Source organism: Hippopotamus amphibius, chromosome 6 (assembly GCF_030028045.1).
Source record: "Hippopotamus amphibius kiboko isolate mHipAmp2 chromosome 6, mHipAmp2.hap2, whole genome shotgun sequence".
NCBI lineage: Eukaryota > Metazoa > Chordata > Mammalia > Artiodactyla > Hippopotamidae > Hippopotamus > Hippopotamus amphibius.
In genome coordinates this window covers 14,881,245-14,898,866 of record NC_080191.1, presented here as the reverse complement: position 1 = coordinate 14,898,866, position 17,622 = coordinate 14,881,245, and the positions used below count along the sequence as shown (strand labels likewise).

General features: G+C 34.8%; 1 protein-coding gene across 3 annotated transcripts in view; it reads left to right on the top strand.

Annotated features, from left to right (window-relative positions):
• GRIK2 (glutamate ionotropic receptor kainate type subunit 2) overlaps positions 1–17,622 on the top strand; it is a 618,311-nt gene that overhangs the window by 414,407 nt on the left and 186,282 nt on the right. For all 3 annotated transcript variants that reach the window (XM_057738750.1, XM_057738752.1, XM_057738751.1), the window contains exon 10: positions 16,395–16,601. In XM_057738750.1, coding sequence (XP_057594733.1) covers positions 16,395–16,601 — 207 coding nt within the window. The remainder of the gene's footprint in view (positions 1–16,394; positions 16,602–17,622) is intronic.

Below are 17,622 nucleotides of genomic sequence, written 5' to 3'. Positions count from 1 at the left end.
TTATTAGTCTTCTTATCTTCATGACACAGAACAATGCCTGGAACATTACAAACATCTATTAAGTGGTTGTTGAATGGATGAATAAATGAATGGATATATATTAGTATGACCCATTTATTCATTTTATGGATAATAATCAAGGAGAAAAGAAAATAAAAGCAGACTTACTGGATGATAATTTAAGAGTGAAAAGAGGAAGCATTCTCTTAGAAGAGAATGGGATAAAGTAAAAAACAAGAGATTTGAGAAATTCTATCTAAACATTGCCCATTTTTTAACTGTGTTTATATTTTTATCATTATAAAAATTATTTTTTATTGAAATATAGCTGATGTACAATATTATGTTAGTTTCAGGTATACTATATGATTTGCATACATTATGAAATGATCACCAGAATAAGTCTAGTAGCCATTTATCCTCGTTCAAAGTTGTTACCATATTGTCAATCATATTATCTATGCAGTATATTACATTCCCATGGCTTATTTATTTTATAATTGGAGGTTTGTACTTCTTAATTTCCTTCACTTATTTTGTACCCACCAGCCGCCTCTCCTCTGGCAACCACCATTTGTTCTCTGCATCAGTGAGTTTTTCATTTTGTTTTATTCATTGGTTTTGTTCACATGTAAGTGAGATCATACAGTATTTGTCTTTCTCTCTCTGACTTATTTCACTTAGCAAAGTACCCTTTAGATCCACCCATGTTGTAGCAAATGGCAAGATTTCAGAGTTTTTTGTTTATGGCTGAGTAATATTCCATTATATATATAAAATATATACCAAATATTTATCTGTTGATGGACATTTATGTTGCTTCCATATCTCGGCTATTATAAATAATTCTACAATAAACGTTGGGGTACAAATATGTTTTCAAATTAGTGGTTTTGTTTTCTGTGGATAAATACCCAGAGTGGAGTTATTGGAACATATGGCAGTTCTAGTTTTAGTTTTTTGAGGAACCTCTATGTTGATTTCCATAGCAGGTGCACCAATTTACAACCCCACCAAAAGTGCATGAGGGATCTCTTTTTCACACATCCTTGCCAAAACTTGTTATTTGTTGTCTTTTAAATGATAGCCATTCTGACAGGTGTGAAGTGGTAGCTCATTGTGGTTTTAATTTGCATTTCCCTGATGATTAGTGATGTTGAACATCTTTTCATGTTTCTGTTGGCCATCTGTATGTCTTCTTTGGAAAAATATTTATTCAGGTCCTCTGCCCAGTTTTTAATTGTGTGATTTGGTTTTTTTTTTTTTGAGATTCAGTTATAAGAGTATTTTGCATATTTTGGATATTAGCCCCTTATCAGGTATATCATTTGCAAGTATCTTCTCCCATTCAGTAGGCTGCCTTTTCATTTTGTTGATTTTCTTTGCTGTGCAAAAGCTTGGATATAGTCCTATTTGTTTATTTTTGCTTTTGTTTTTCTTGTCTGAGGAACATAGCCAAAAAACTATTGCCAAGACAGATGTCAAAGAATGTACTGCTTATGTTCTCCTCTAGGAATTTTATGGTTTCAGGTCTTACACTTACATATTTAATCTATTTTTAGTTAATTTTTGTATATAATGTGAGGAGTCCAGTTTGATTCTTTTGCATGTAGCTGCCCAGTTTTCCCACATTTGTTTACTAAAGAGGCTGTCTTTTCCCCATTTTATATTCCTGCCCCCTTTATCATAGATTAACTGCTCATATAAGTATGAGTTCATTTCTGAGCTCTCTTTTCTTTTCTGTTGATCTATGCATCTGTTTTTGTGCCAGATCATATTGTCCATTTGACTGCTGTAGCTTGGTAGTATGATTTGAAACCAGGGAGGAAGACACTTCCAGCTTTTTGCTTCTTTCTCAAGATTGGCTTGTCTGTTCAGGATCTTTTGTGTTTCCATATAGTTTTAGATTTATTGGTTCTAGTTCTGTGAAAAATGCCTTTGGTATTTTGATAAGGATTGCATTGAATCTATAGATTGCCTTGAGGAGTACAGTCATTTTAACATTAATTCTTCCAATTTATAAGCACCGTGTACCTTCCTTTTTGTGTGTGTGTGTATGTGTGCTAACTTCAGTTTCTTCAATTTCTTATAGTTTTTTGAGTACAAGTCTTTTACCTCCCTGGTTAGATTTATCCCTAGGTATTTTATTCTATTTTATGGAATTGTAAATGGGATTGTTTTCTTAATTTCTCTTTATAATAGTTTATTCTTATTTATAGAAATGCAACAGATTTTTGCATATTGATTTTGTATCCTGCATATTTACTGAACTTGTTTATGAGTTCTAACAGTTTTTTGGTGGTATCTCTAGGATTTTCTATGTAGAGTGTCATGTCATCTGTAAACAGTGAAAGTTTTGCTTCTTCCTTTACAATTTGAAAGGATGTCGAATTTTGTCAGAAGCTGTTTCTACATCTGTTGATATGATTGTATAATTTTTATTCTTGATTTGTTATAGGGTGTATCACATTGATTGATCTTTGGATATTGAACCATCCTTGCATCCCTGTGATAATCTCACTTGATCATGTATAATCCTTTTAATCTATTGTCAAATTTGGTTTGCTAATATTTTGCATCTGTGTATACCAGTGATATTGGCCTGTAATTTTCATTTTTGTGGTGTGTTTGTCTGGTTTTGATATAAGAGTGACGCTGGCCTCATAGAATGAGTTAGAAAGCATTCCTTCCTCTTCGGTTTTTGGGAGTAGTTTGAAAAAGATGGGTGTTAGCACTTCTTTAAATGTTTTATAGAATTTATCTCTGAAATTGTCTGGTCCTAGACTTTGTTTGTTTGTTTTTTACTGATCCAATTTTATCACTGGTAATCAATCCGTTCATATTTTCTATTCTTTCTGATTCATTCAAATCCCCTATTTCCTCATTGATTTTCTGTTTAGTTGTTCTAACCATTGTTGAAATTGGAGCATTGAAGTTTATGACCATTAATGTAGAATCATCTACTTCTTCCTACACTTGTGTCAGTTTTTGCTTCATATATTTTGGGGCTTTGTTTTTAGATGTTTATATGGTTATAATTGATATATTATCTTTATGGATTGACCCTTTTATGAATATTCTATGTTCTTCCTTTCATGTAACAGTTTTTTACTTAGTCTCCATTTTGTTTGGTATTAGTATAGTCACTCTTTTGGTGACTATTTGCATGGAATATATTTCTCATTCTTTCACTTTCAACCTATTTCTGTCCTTGGATCTATAGTGAGTCTTTTGTGGACAGCATGTAGTTGGACCGCGTATTTTTTTTTAAATCCATTATCCATTCTACCAACCGTTGCCTTTTAATTAGAGAATTTGATCCATCTATATTTAATGTAATTAATGATAAGGAAGGACTTACTTCTGCCATTTTGCTATTTGTTTTCAATACGTTACATGTTATTTATTCCTCTCTTTCTCCATTGGTAACTTATTTTGAATTTAATTGATTTTTGTAGGGTACTATTTTGATACCCTTCTGTTTTCTTTAACTGTATACCTTCTACTTAATTTCTTAGTAGTTATTATAGGAATTATACTTAACATTCTAATTTATGGACATATAGTTTGAATTAACACCAATGTAACCTCAACAGTATGCAAAACTTTACTTTTACATAGCTCTGCCCCCTCTACGTTGTTATTGTCACAATTGCATCTTTATAGATACATGCCTATTAACATATATTTATCATTGTTTCATGCATTCATCTTTTAAGTAATATATGAAAAAAAGAGGAATTACAAATCAGAAATGAAAATAATGTGGATTTTTATATTTACCTGTGTAGCAATATCTTCCTGTGTTCTTAATTTTTCACTATGACTTCCATTTACTGTCTACTGTCCTTCCAAATGATTCCCTTTCACATTTCTTTTACAGCAGGCCCATTGGCAACAAACTCCCTTACCTTTTGTTTAGCTGAGAATGTCTTAATTTCACCTTCATTTTTGAAGGATGGTTTTGCCAGATGTAGAATTCTTCGTGTATAATGTTTTCTTTTAACACTTTAAAAACCTACTGCATTCTGGTTTTCATGATTTCTATTGAGAATTGGCATTTTATTGAACATTTCTGTATATGACAAACCACTTTTCTCCTGCTGCTTTAAAGATAATCTCTTTATCTTTGCATTTCAACAAATTGATTGTAATGTATCTTCCTCTGGACCACTTTAATTTATTCATCTTGGAATTCATTGGGTCTCTTATGTGATATTTTTTATTAAATTTGAGAACTTGGCTATTATTTCTTCAAATTTATATTCTGACCCCTTTTCTGTTTCCTGTCCTCCTGGGAGTACCATGGTGCATTTTTCTTAGTCCATTTGATGGCGTTTCATCATCCTTTAGGCTCTGTTCATTTTTCCTCATTCATTTTTTTTGCTGCTCTTCAGACTGAATAATTTCAATTGACTGGTCTTTAGTCAGAAATAATTGACTTGTTATTTTTCCACCTGCTGAAATCTACTATTAAACCCTACTGGTGAATCTTTCATTTCTGTCATTGTAATTTTCAACTATGTAATTTTTATTTGGTTTCTTTTTTTAATAATTTCTGTTTCTTTATTGATGTTCTCTATGTGGTGAGACATTTTTCTGATGGTGTCTTTTGGTTCATTGTATATGGTTTTCTTTATCACTTTGATCACATGTAAAACAGTTGATTTAAGTTTTTTCTAGTCGGTCTGATGCCTGGTTTCTGTCAGGGATAGTTCCTGTAAATGGGCTGTACCTTCTTGTTTCTTGCCATACCTCATAATTTTTATCAAAAATGTAAATTTTGAATATTATAATGTAACAATCCTGTAAATCTGATTCTACCCCCAACCCAGGATTTGCTGCTATTGTCTATTGTGGTGGTTGTCTGTCTGTTTAGGGACCTTGCTGAAATAATTTTGTAAAGTCTGTATTCTTTGTTATCTGGGGCCACTGAAGTATGTGGTTTTTAGATTAGTGGTCTTCTATGGATTTTATTAACATTTCCCTAAACTCCTGGAACAAAATAACAACAAACAAAACCTCTCTCCATCTTTATAGTTTGTCTGTATATTGAGACACTCCCTCACTGTTTAGCCAGGCAGTCAACAATTCTGCCATTCTTCCCTTTCTGCTCGCATAGAGACTGAAGTCCAGCCAGAGGTAAATGCTTAGAGTCTTCTCAGGTCTTTTCTGAGCATACATCCCGCCATAGGCCCCTATGTGGCTTTCTAGATTTCCTTGAATATGTGCTGGGGATTTTCATAACTCTGTCTCAAATATCTCTTTCCCAAGCCTCCTCTAACCCTTCTATTCCAGGCATTTTAGTTTATCTCTGGCCCCTGCTGTTTTCTCTTGCTCAGGAGGTAGTGACTAACATATTTGCCTTTAAATGCTTATGGAAAAACTACCCACGAAGCAGCTTCAGCCCTGGGGAAGCTCCTGTGTGGACAAAACAAAGGCACACACAGGTAGAAACACAGAACTATGTTCTTTGAGATTAGGCCCCTATGGTTTGCACAACCTGCATCAGAAATGAGGGCTGCCATCTTCAAGGCTGCTGGAGAATTGGGGAGTGGAGGGTAGTAGGAACTGGGTAAATTGATATGCCACAGAACTCTCTTACCAAAATTCTATAGTTTTTCTTGTCATAAAGCATTCCCTTGGCTGCTGTTTTTTATTAGATTCCAGAGTTCCTAAAAAATTGATTTCTAAGAACTCTGACAGTTTTTGTCAGCTTATTCATTGCTTCTGTGTCTGCTTTTTCTCTACCATGGTAGAGTTGAGCAGTTGCAAATATACTGCCCACAAAGCCAAAAATATTTACTCTTTGGTTTTTAAGAGCCATTTTGCTGACCTCTGTTCTGGAAATCTGTATAAAAATTTGCATGAAAATATTTGATTAGGAATGCATGAATGGATGCATTGGTGGATTAATGGATGGATGAACAATAAAAATATTTTACATTTCTATTTTAACATGAGGTTATTAAATGTAAATACCTACATACATCTTGTTAAACATCATATAACAACTTGCAATGTACTCTCTTAGAAAAGCATGGTAATTCATTGATCTTTTTTGGAGTTGCTGTTTTTACTTATAGGTCATTATTCCACATAAGAATTGTGGTGGCCAATTAAAATCAAAACATGCCAATTGAAAACACTTATTAGTATTGAGAAAACATTCTTATTGTTATCATAAGCTGTTTTTTTATTTTCAATTTCACATCATTCATTATGTGTTCTTAAGGTACCCAAAGGTATTGCTTGTTTGAGGAGTGGAATAAGTCATGGTCACATAGTTAGAGTGAGTTGATAACTTATTTGTTAAAGAAGTATCCATCTTCTTGGTATTGCTGTGTAAGATAGTCCTTTCATCCTTAATCTCCCTTTTGAAAGCATGATTCTTCACTTTGCCTTCTCGTGAGCGTCACAGGGCAAGATGTTGAGATCATTTTTTTCCCTCATATTAAGGTATAACTCTGTAGTTTTAGAGAGCTGACTCACCTCACTCAGAGCCAGCGTCATAGCATCGTTGCCACTGCCCTTCACACTGCCCATTCATTAGCCTTCTACTTTTAATCAACTTTGTAGCACCTACCTGATCTCCACACACTGTAAACTAAGTTGCTTTGTTATTACTTATTTAATACTTTCAGTATGAGGACAGTGATAGGATACAAAGAGTATGTACATAAGGCTCAGAAAATAGAAAGTAATAAATGATTCCTTGGGAAAATATAAACTGCTCAGTTTTAAGTTTTAATCTCCATAACTTTAATATGATGTTATTATTTGTGTCTTTTTTATTTGGCCCATATAAATGCTATTAAATAAGGTATTTTTTTGTCAGCCCTATCTTCATTAAGGAAAAATTGTCATTAACAATATAAATATAAATTAATAAAATATGAGTACTTGATAGTTGAGGATATTGTTACTCATAAACAACTGGAGTTTTAGCTGGTTTCCACAAATGAATTTTAAAAGATTTCTGGTCATAAGGGTAAATTACCAACCAGGCTGGGGCTTACTGAATATCCACTTCTGTTTTCCCAAACAAATGATTTGAGGGCCACTGTGTCATAGGTCCTGATATTCACCAGAATGTTCTAAAACAAGGCAGAGTCACGTTTCTCAAAAATGTACTCTCTAGTGATATTCTCCCTCTGGTAATTAATGAAGCAAAACAGCCATGTAAATAATACAGGATTATATAAAATAGATAAAAACCTTAAATTCACCACTAGGTTGGAAGCTCCATAGGGCTGGGATTTTTAGGTATTGTTTTGTTTTGTTTTACATTGTTGTACACCTGGAGCCTAAAAAAGTGCCCGTACATAATAAGAGTTTGATATATGTTTGAATAAATAAATAAATTAGTTATTATTATCATTGTAATAGTAGGGGATATTTTATACATATCATAGAAAATTAATTTGCACCTTAATATCCCTAATGTTTTGAAATCATGCATAAGACAATGATAGTTCAAGGGTTAGCACATGAATAAGACAGTTTATCTCCCTTCAGATAAAGGCTGAGGGATATATGAGTTATACACTTGAAAAGTATAAACTTTTGTTATATTTAAATAAAACATTTTGATCCTCTTAACCTTAAAATATATTTCACTTTCTTAGAACTTCATTTTGGGTTTACTCTGTGCCAATCCCAATCTAATGCAGATAAAAATATGTGAGTTATTGGGTTCCTTAAAACTGGGGTTGACAGTAGGAATGCTGACAAATCCTTATTACAGATGCCAGTGGAATGAAGTGCCTTTACCTCTAGCAAATGCTAATGTGGAGATTTAAGACTGCAAGAAATCAGTAAAGTTGCCCAAGAGAGTTTTATCATATTATTCATTGAACTCAGTGTGTGGTACGGTAATTGCTTCTGGTACCATTTTTCTTTTCTTACATGAGGTTATTATTTATCCTTATGCTGTGTGAAACAGAGAAAGAGAGTCTAAAGGAGAGTCATAACTCGATGTAAACTATCTTGTGACACAGTGTAGCTGGAGATAGGAATCACAGCTGGAAAAGCGTGTCTTACTTCTCAGAATTAAATATTGGAAGAATGATACTAGACATTGTGGAGATCCATAAATACTAAAAAGATGCACTCAGACAACATATTTTTTCCTAGCGATATGAAAACCTGTTTAAAATATACATCTAAATAGGCTTTTTAATCTCACAGGGATCAACAAATTTATTTCCTATGACAGAAGTTTTCTTATTAGCTGATAAGTGAAGGAAATCAAATTAATAAGGTAGAATGGTTACTACAAAAAGCTGGATTAGTGAGATTTAAACAGCATAATAATTTTTGGAATTTTTGCTCTGCTTTTGTACTCTGTGTGTATATATCCCTCACATGCCTCATACACTTTTAAATAATCACTAACGTTCAACATCTTTTTCTTCAGTGTCAAAAATTTTAAATAGACATTGATGACTTAATAGTGCAAGTGGGGGAGAAACATTTTTTAGACACTCATATGTTGCTACCTAAGTCTGTTGGGCTGAGAATATGCTATTTTTTACAACTTCTATTTTTTTTCCCATTTAAAATTTATTTATATTTATTTGGCCATGCCACGCTGCGTGTGGGATCTTTGTTCCCTGACCAGGAAGCGCAGAGTCCTAACTACTGGACCACCAGGGAATTCCCTATTTTTACAAATTCTTGAAGTACTTTTATGATTAAAAAAAAGCAAATATATATATACTTGGATTATATATTTACATCTGTTCTACAGTGTTGTTTTGATTGCAGTACTCAATTAGTAAATGTATTACCATTTTGCATGCAGTATATTAGTGGCTAATCCCAGTTGACTGAAGAAAATAATAAAGCCATACAGTACACGTTAAGCTATCTAGTGAGCTGTGTAATTATGCATTCATATGGAGTTTGGAAACGATCGCTAGGAACCAATTAATATGGGAAGTATAGTATAAAGGTAAGTGATCCAGTGATCTGACTACCTAGGTTGTATGCTGGCTGTTGACCTTAGGCAAAGTAGTTAGCACCTCTGCCTTCAGTTTCTCCATCTGTAAAACAGAAATAATATCACTGCCTTCACATGCTTGTAATGAGGAATAAAGTTAATCCAATGAAAGCACTCACAACAGGGCAGGGGCAATACGTAGGCGCTTGGAAAATATTAGGCAGTGCTGTTACTTAGTTTATGGAGCTTGAAAAATGGTCCACCTTTGTGACTTTTAAGTACAAAAAACTGCACATCCATTTACTTATAAATCAGAAACTGACTGAAACCAAAATAGCGTTAATTATTGTATCAAAATGCTTCTTTTGACCTCCCATTCCATCAGCCAGAAATTCTCTAGCTGTACCCTCCTTCAGGGGAACATGATATGTTCTTAAGTCCCTAAGCCCCTGCCCATGGGTTAGGAACTTGAAGACTTGTTACCACCATCCCCAAACCCCATAGGGGAACCTAGCTGCCTTATACATTTTTCCTTCAAATTCAAGTTCCCTTGGCTTCTCCAGTTGACCATAGCAGTCCATTTCCATTCAGTTCATTACAGCAGTCATTCTGTTGCAAGCCTGCTATGTGCCTGGTGATGTTTGCTTTTGATGCAAATTTAAGAACCTATCTTGCCATATAAATGGCTCAAGTCTAGTTCAGAAGATATGTAGGTAAACCAGCACTCCCTACTCAATATAATAAATATTATGGTAGAAGTATTCAAAAGTTACTGTGGGGCAGTCAGAAAAAGAGACACCTGAATATGCCTGAAAGCTGTTTAGCTGCAGGATGTCCTCCTCTTCCAAGGTAACAAAGAGCATTTAAATTGTGATCCATGGAAATGTGTTATCAAACTTAAAAGATTAGAAGACCAGGAAGAGTAGAGAGGAAGATGAGTATAATATCCCCAAGGGTGGAAGAGGACTACATCTGTCACATATGTAGTACTCTGTGTATCCCTGGGGAATTTTATATGTGATCACATAATACATAAAAATTAGACAGGATCCTAACTGTCCTTTTTACCTAATGGTATACCCAAATATCTAGCTTTGAATTTAGATTAATTTATGATTCCTGTGTGTTTTATCTAATTCCGTTTAAACATACAGCATATATGGATTTTCTATAAATTGTCTTAAGGTATAGAAAGCCATATAAGATTATGGGAAAAGTATATATCTTGGAATTTAGAAAACCTGAGTTCAAATCTTTTCTTTGCCTCTTCTTAGGGGTTCTTTATCTCTTCTTAGCTTTGTGACCTGGGAAAATTGTTTAAGCTCTTTGAAAAATGACAACTGTAAAATAGTCCTAATAAAACTTAATTGAATCATATGAAAACATGCTCAATAGCATCTTTCCTTAGAGAATCGTGAGTTAAGAAAACAATGAAACATCACAAAATACCTATTAGGTGAACAAAACGCAGAAAACTGACAACACCAAATGCTGTTGAGGATGTAGAACGACAAGAACTCTCATTCATTGGGAATGCCAAATGGTGCAGCCACTTTGGAAGACAGTTTTGCAATTTCTTACAAAACGAAACATACTCTTATATGATCTAACAATTGAATGCATTGGTATTTAGCCAGGTGAGTTGAAACATATACCCATACAAAAACCTTCACATGGATGTTTATAGCAGCTTTATTTATAACTGACAAAACTTGGAAGCAACCAAGATGTCTTTCAGTAGGTGAATGGTTAAACTGTGTTACGTTCAGACAGTGGGATATTATTCAGCACTAGAAAAGAAATGAGCTATCAAGCCATAAAAAGGCATGGAGGAAACATAAATATATATTACTAGGTGAAGAATCTGAAAAGGCTATGTACTGTATGAATACAACTATATGACATTCTGGAAAAGAGAAAACTCAAGACACAATAAAAAAGATTAGTGGTTGCCAGGGATTAGAGGGGAGGGAAGGATGAATAGGTGAAGCACAGAGAATTTTTAGGGCAGTTAAATTATTCTGTGTGACACTACATTGGTGAGTTACATATTTGACACTACAATGGTGAGTTATATATTTGACAAATTCTATAGAAAGTACAACCCTAATGTAAACTATGGACTTTGAGTGATAATGATGTATCATTGCAGATTCATCAAAAATAACAAATGTATCACTGTGATGGGGGATGTTGATATTGGGAGATGCTAGGCATGTGTGTTGGCAGCAGGAACTCTCTGAGCTTTCCACTCAATTTCACTGTAAACCTAAAACTGCTATAGAGATAAAGTCTCGTAAAAATCCATTGAAAATATTTTACCTAAAATAATGAAACGATATTAAGAAGATGGTATCTGCCAGCTCCTTTTGTTTAACTCTCAAAACAGCTTTAAAAGCATTGTTAAATCAACTTAGAGATGAGAAATTTAAGTCCAAAAATTCACTAATTTATCGTTTATTTTATTAATATTTTCTTTGCACCTACTGTGTGCCAAACATTACATTAGGCATGGGAGATACTGTAAGGAATCAACATTGATGTTATATTCCAGGGAAGTGAGACAAACTAAAAGAATGTAAGCTAATAAATAAAAAATTGAAGATAAACTAATTATTATGAGAAAATAAAGTGTTGAGCCGGAGAATAACAGGATTCTCTTTACATAAGGAACCCAGGAAAGATTTCACATTTAATTTGAGCCCTAAAGGAAGTAAGGAATCTCACCATTTGAAGGGCATTGTAGACAGATAGAATACTATGTTAAAAGGCTCTGAGGCAGAAAATAGCAAGATATTTGAGAAACTACAAGAAAACAGGATATTTAGAATCTAAAAAGAAGATGAAATTGGGGAGGGAAAGGTAGAGATAAACATTTATGATGAATAATTTACTCACTTACCACATTTCTTGAGCATCAACTAGTTGCCAGTCATTTTTTTAGGCACTGAAACATAGTAATGAACATAATCTCTAATGTCTCCGCACTCAAGAGTTTATATTCTTCCCAGTAGGGGAAGAAAGAAACACACACATCCCAATAAATAAACACACATATACATACGTACATACATGTGTGTGAACATATGTGTATACATACATGTACACATACTCCAGGTTGGGCTATGAGGAGAATAAAGCAAGGTGAAACAATAGAGAGTAACTTAGAAGGGAGAGGTAGCTGACACAGAGAGTATTTTCTCTGAAGAGGTGATATTTGAGCAGAGACCTGAGTGATGAGAATGAAACAGCCATGTGAAGATCTTAGGAAAGATCCTCCCAGTCAGAAAGGGAGAGAAAAGAAGGCCACGCGAAGACCTCAGGTCAGGAATGATCTTGGCAAGATTGAAGACAAGACCAGTGTATCTGGACATGACGAGAGAGGGGAATGAAAAGCTAAGGTTAGAGCGGAACGTGGGCAGAGCCTTGAAGGCCAGCATAAGCAGTTTTGCTTTTATTCTAGTGTCATTGAAAAGGCACTGATAGGCTTTAAGCAGGTATATGGTAAAATCATATTTACTTTTCACAAGATCTCCATGACTTTCTATGGAGAGAGGACTGTGGGAACATATAAATGGAAAAGAGAGATAGGAGGCTACTATAGAAATCTAGATGAAAAATAATGATTGCATGAACCACAGTGGTGGGAGGGACGGTTGAAAGTAATTGATGAGTTCAAAATACATTTTGACAGAAGAACTTGTTGGATTTCCAAAGGTTAGAACAGAGAATGAGAGTGATTCCCTAGCTTTTGAGTTGATCACTTTTGTGAGTGCTGGAACCACTTGTTTCAGGGGTCATGAGAAGGAATTTGAGTGTTATTCTAAATGCATTGGCAGTCTGGGGATGGTGTGAAGTAGTGGTGGGGATATAATTCAGCGTATACCTTAAGAAGATCATTTTTGTTGCTCTGTAGTGAATGAGCAAAAAGAAAGGGAAGCAAGGATGGTGGCTCAGTGACTGGCTTGAGTAACTGGAAAGTTTCCATTTTCTGAAAGCAGAGGGAACTGAAAAGGTATACAAGTTTTGGGGAAAAGGAGAATTCAGTTTGGGAATTAAGGGATGTGAGATGTCTATGAAAGACTAAGTGGTGCTGACAGGTGCTGCTGGATACGTGTGCCCAAGACTTACTTGGAGAGGTCTGAGTCAGATATATAAATTTTAGAGTCATCAGTATAAAGATGTTATTGAATTTGATGTGTATGGGTAAGATCATTTAGGGATGCATTTTAAGGAAAGAAGGGGAGAGGGGCCATAACCAAGTCTTAAGAGTCAGCTACGTTTAGAATAAGGTAGAAAAGAAACAACAAAAAAGGGTCCTGAGGAGCAGGTTATTGGAACAAGTACATATACTTTGAAACTAATTCTATATAAAGAGACAGATTGATTATGAAGGGGAAAGAAGACGACTCAGTTAATTAGGTCTTGGAGCAAGTGAAAGGTGATGGGGATGTGCTATGTATCTTCTTTTTTGTCCCTTCAGATTCATTCTTCACTCTTCTTCATTCTCCCAGGATGGTGACCTGCACGAGTTGCATCAATAGACTCTTGTACCCTCTGGCTTCTGATTGGGTTTGACTGATGGGAAGCCCAAGCAGGAGATCAAAGGGAGGGAAGAAAGTGAGATCATGGTTTCTATCCTCATGGATCCCTCCTGTAGTTGCCTTATACTGGTTATATTTCTTGACTCTGCTCAAAGCAGCATCCTGTGTTGGGACCCCGACTGATACCAGAATCAGGACATAAGTGTAGAGTTCAGTCCCATAAGCACAGGGCCAGTTCCTCCATAGCAGTAAACAAAGGAAAGAGAAAATGGGTTTGGTGGGTTTTGGGTCTGAAGGTAAAGGTATCACATGTGATTGCTTTTAATTTCTCACTGAAGTAATTAACTGCTTGTTAGAGTGGGAAGGTATAAGTATAAAGAAACAATGGATAAAATGTTCATCTCATAGAGCTGGAAATGGATACTACTATAAAATGTTTGAGGATATTAATTTTAAGTGTAAACAATTAGCAATATTCTACTCTTCAGGAGTAGGCATGGGAAGGACAAAAAGTTATTTATGGAAGGCATGGTTTTTGTAAAGCCAAATACTTAAGCACAAGAGGGGTGAAGGGCATGAGAATGCATGGAGCATAGAAATTATACTAGTGGACTGTGGGATGTAAGACTGACAATGAAGTGAGGAGGGGGTTGATGGATCGTGGGAAAATGTGGAGGTTGCTGTGTTAGAGGTCTTTACAGAACTGAAGTATTGTAGGGATGGGTGTGATTGAACAATGAGTTGGGTTAATGGGCTGTTAAAAATCCTAATTCAGAGGCATATCATTTTCTGAAAAATGCAGAATGCAGTTGTGATCATGGGAGGAGGCTAAGTTCCCGTGAGAGAAGGATTTGGCCCTGAGGAGGTGAAAGGATTGAGTTTGACCATATTGATCTGGGTGGATTTTGAATACGATAGAGAATATTGATAAGATTTGGAAAAGAGAAAAATTGTCATCCAGTTGCTAAACATTTGAAAAGTAAAGGCTTCTCTTCCCACGTATCCCACAGATCTTAGGGAATCTCCTGGTTGAGATTTCATTGGATGACAGCAATTGTAAAGAGACAGCCTGATGTAGGTGGGTGGCATGAGCCTCAGAGAAGCAGAGATTATCTCAGGAGGCAGGGGAAGGAATGGTCTGGGGCAACAGTGAGGGGCAAGGGAAGGCTCCAGATGTGCTTCTGGCCGGGAGCAGGGTGTTGGTGACACTGAAGAGAGTCTTTGGCAAAGAGGATACGGTTCAGTAAAGCAGGAATGCAAGGGGCGTTCCAAAAATTAGGTGAAGATGCAGAACAGATCTTTGAGCGGGACTTCTTTAGCACAGTGGAGCATCAGAAGAGCAGGAAGCAGATCAAGCTAGTGTGTGAGTGAAACAGTAGGGAGAAGCCAGGTCGAAGGAGATGGAAAGAAAGGTGGGGTCTTGTTTCCGAGATGAGTGTGGGCAAGCTGACACATTGCACTGTCCAAAACTTCTCTAGGTGTGATGGCCCTCATGAGATGACCGTTGTTCTCCAGGGGTTGGGAAGAGGGTGATCACATCGATAGGTGGACTGGCACTGCAGCCTCCTAAGCTTTTTCAGTTGGCAGTGCAAAGAGAGAAGCGTTCTCCAAGAGAGAAGCTTCCAAAGGTTTTGCCCATTGTCATATAGTAAGTAGTAGAGTCAGTTGCATCCTGGTTTAGTTATAGGACAATCTGTCATACCATGCTCCACCCACTCCCAATAAGATATGCTAATACATGGATTCTCTTAGCCCTTAGTTGAACATAGTGTTTAAGAGGGACTGCTTTGCAGAGCCTTGCAAGAGTTGGCTCCTCACTTGCTCTTCATTCTTACCTTGTTCAACTAATTCCCTCACATATTGAATGTGACTTCAACCATATTGATGACTGTTGTCCTCTTCCTGGAACACTCTGGTGCTGTATCGATCTCAGGCTTTTTACTGCTGTGTCCTTGGCCTGAGATGCTCTTCTTCCAGATTTTCAAATGGCTAGGCTCCTTCTCATCTCTCAGATGCTAGTGCATGTTTCATCTCCTCAGAAAAGGTTTCCAGACATATTACTCAATTTTGTCTTTTCTTCTCTTATCTTGCCAAGTACCTTGATGTCATTCAATATCTTATTGCCCTAGTTTATGTTTTTATACAATTTATCAGCATCAGAAGTAACATGTTCTATTTGTTTAGGCATTTATTTAGTGATTTCTTCCTCTATATCGTGAACTTCATGACTCAGGGATTTCTCTTTTACATAGAGGAGGACTGGCTCACAGCCGGTTCTCCATAAAATGTTATTGGATGCATGCATAGACATTTGATAAGTGTTAGTTTCTTCTCCTGTATTCTAAAGTAAGCTACTCCTTTTTCTCTTATAATTATAGTAGTTGTAACTTTCATGGTTCTTAGAACAAACTGTGATAATGTATATACAAGTCCCTAATTCAGTTCTTAGCACATGGTGGGCAATTAGGTAATGACTTTATTTTTCATTCTTTTATCAATGAATCTCACTGAAACAGCACACCAGAAATTAATTATATGGTAAAACTCAAATTGGGGTATCGTAATCATAGTGAAATTATATCTTAGTATTATATATTATTATATATAGCATATATCACATTATATATTATTTATTATATGTGATATAAGATGTGGTATAAGATATATAACATTTTTTATTATATAGTTGTGGTGAAGTTATTATATTTAAATATTCTCTTGTAAGACATGTATTCTCAAAGTAATATGCCTTCTTAGTGTTTCAAACTATATTAATTACACTTAGAAGAAAATAAAATTGACTTCTCTAAATTAATGTGAAATTTTCTATCTTGTAAGAGTTATAATTCTGATAGTAAGTTTCATGATTAACTGACACTTCCTACCTTCATATTCACTGTTTCCAGGAGGAACCCTATGTCCTGTTTAAGAAGTCCGACAAACCTCTCTATGGAAATGATCGATTTGAGGGCTATTGCATTGACCTCCTCAGAGAGCTGTCTACGATCCTTGGCTTTACATATGAAATTCGACTTGTGGAGGATGGGAAATATGGAGCCCAGGATGATGCCAATGGACAATGGAATGGAATGGTCCGTGAACTAATTGATCATGTAAGTCCCTTTTCTCATTATTTATTACCTTTAGAAGATTGCTAATAGATTTACCTTTTTTTTTCTTTTTTTTTTTTTGATGGTCGAGTTAATAATATTAAAGAATAGTAATGCATTTTAAGTATTTATTTTTTCACTAATGTTATTCAAAGCATATATTACTTTTGTCAAACATAAAGAATCTAAGGGATATATACAGTTCTGTTAGAGACAGATGTCTATCTTAAATTAACTAGTAGTTAGTGATTTAATATCTTGAAGTATTTGGTCTTAATTTGTAAAACAGAATGTGGTTTCTTAGCAATGAATTTCTTTCTCACTTTTATAATACTAGCTTTCTAATCAACTGAGAAAATGGGTGAAGCAAAATCTAAATTTCATGATAAAAATTTCCTGTACGAGGATAAGATACTTCTTATCTTTAGAGATGAGAGAAATCTATCTGCAAAAAGTCTAGAATAGGATATTGTGTGAAAATAAAGCAAGAATATTAAAAGCATATTGGGGCAGGATGTTATTTTATTTTTTTAATTAAATAAGCCAGACATTCATACTTGGTCAGGAAAGCATTATTTCATAATTTCTCAGTTGGTAGTGTCAAGTAATTCATGTATTTGAAAAAACTTTTATCTTTTAAATATCATAACATTGTATTTGACTATATTTTACTATGTGTTTTGTAACACTTAAGCTTACTTTATTTACCATAATATTAAGGCACATAATTATTGTTAAAAATTTTACAAAATAATTAAAATAATTTTCTTTTAAAAAACATTGTGAATTGTATCCGAAATAAAAATTCTTACTTAATGGAAGTAGCAAATATAGGCAATTTTCAAAGCATTTTGAAGATACTTTGCCATTAATTACAAAGTTCATTATCAAGAAAGAGAATTAGGGAGATCTATCTATCTACCTATCTGTCAAGAAAGTGATATTAGACAATTAGGAACAAGCTAACATTTTAAAAATTCCTTTTTTTCTTCAAATTTTCAATATATTTCTTTTAATGATTTGG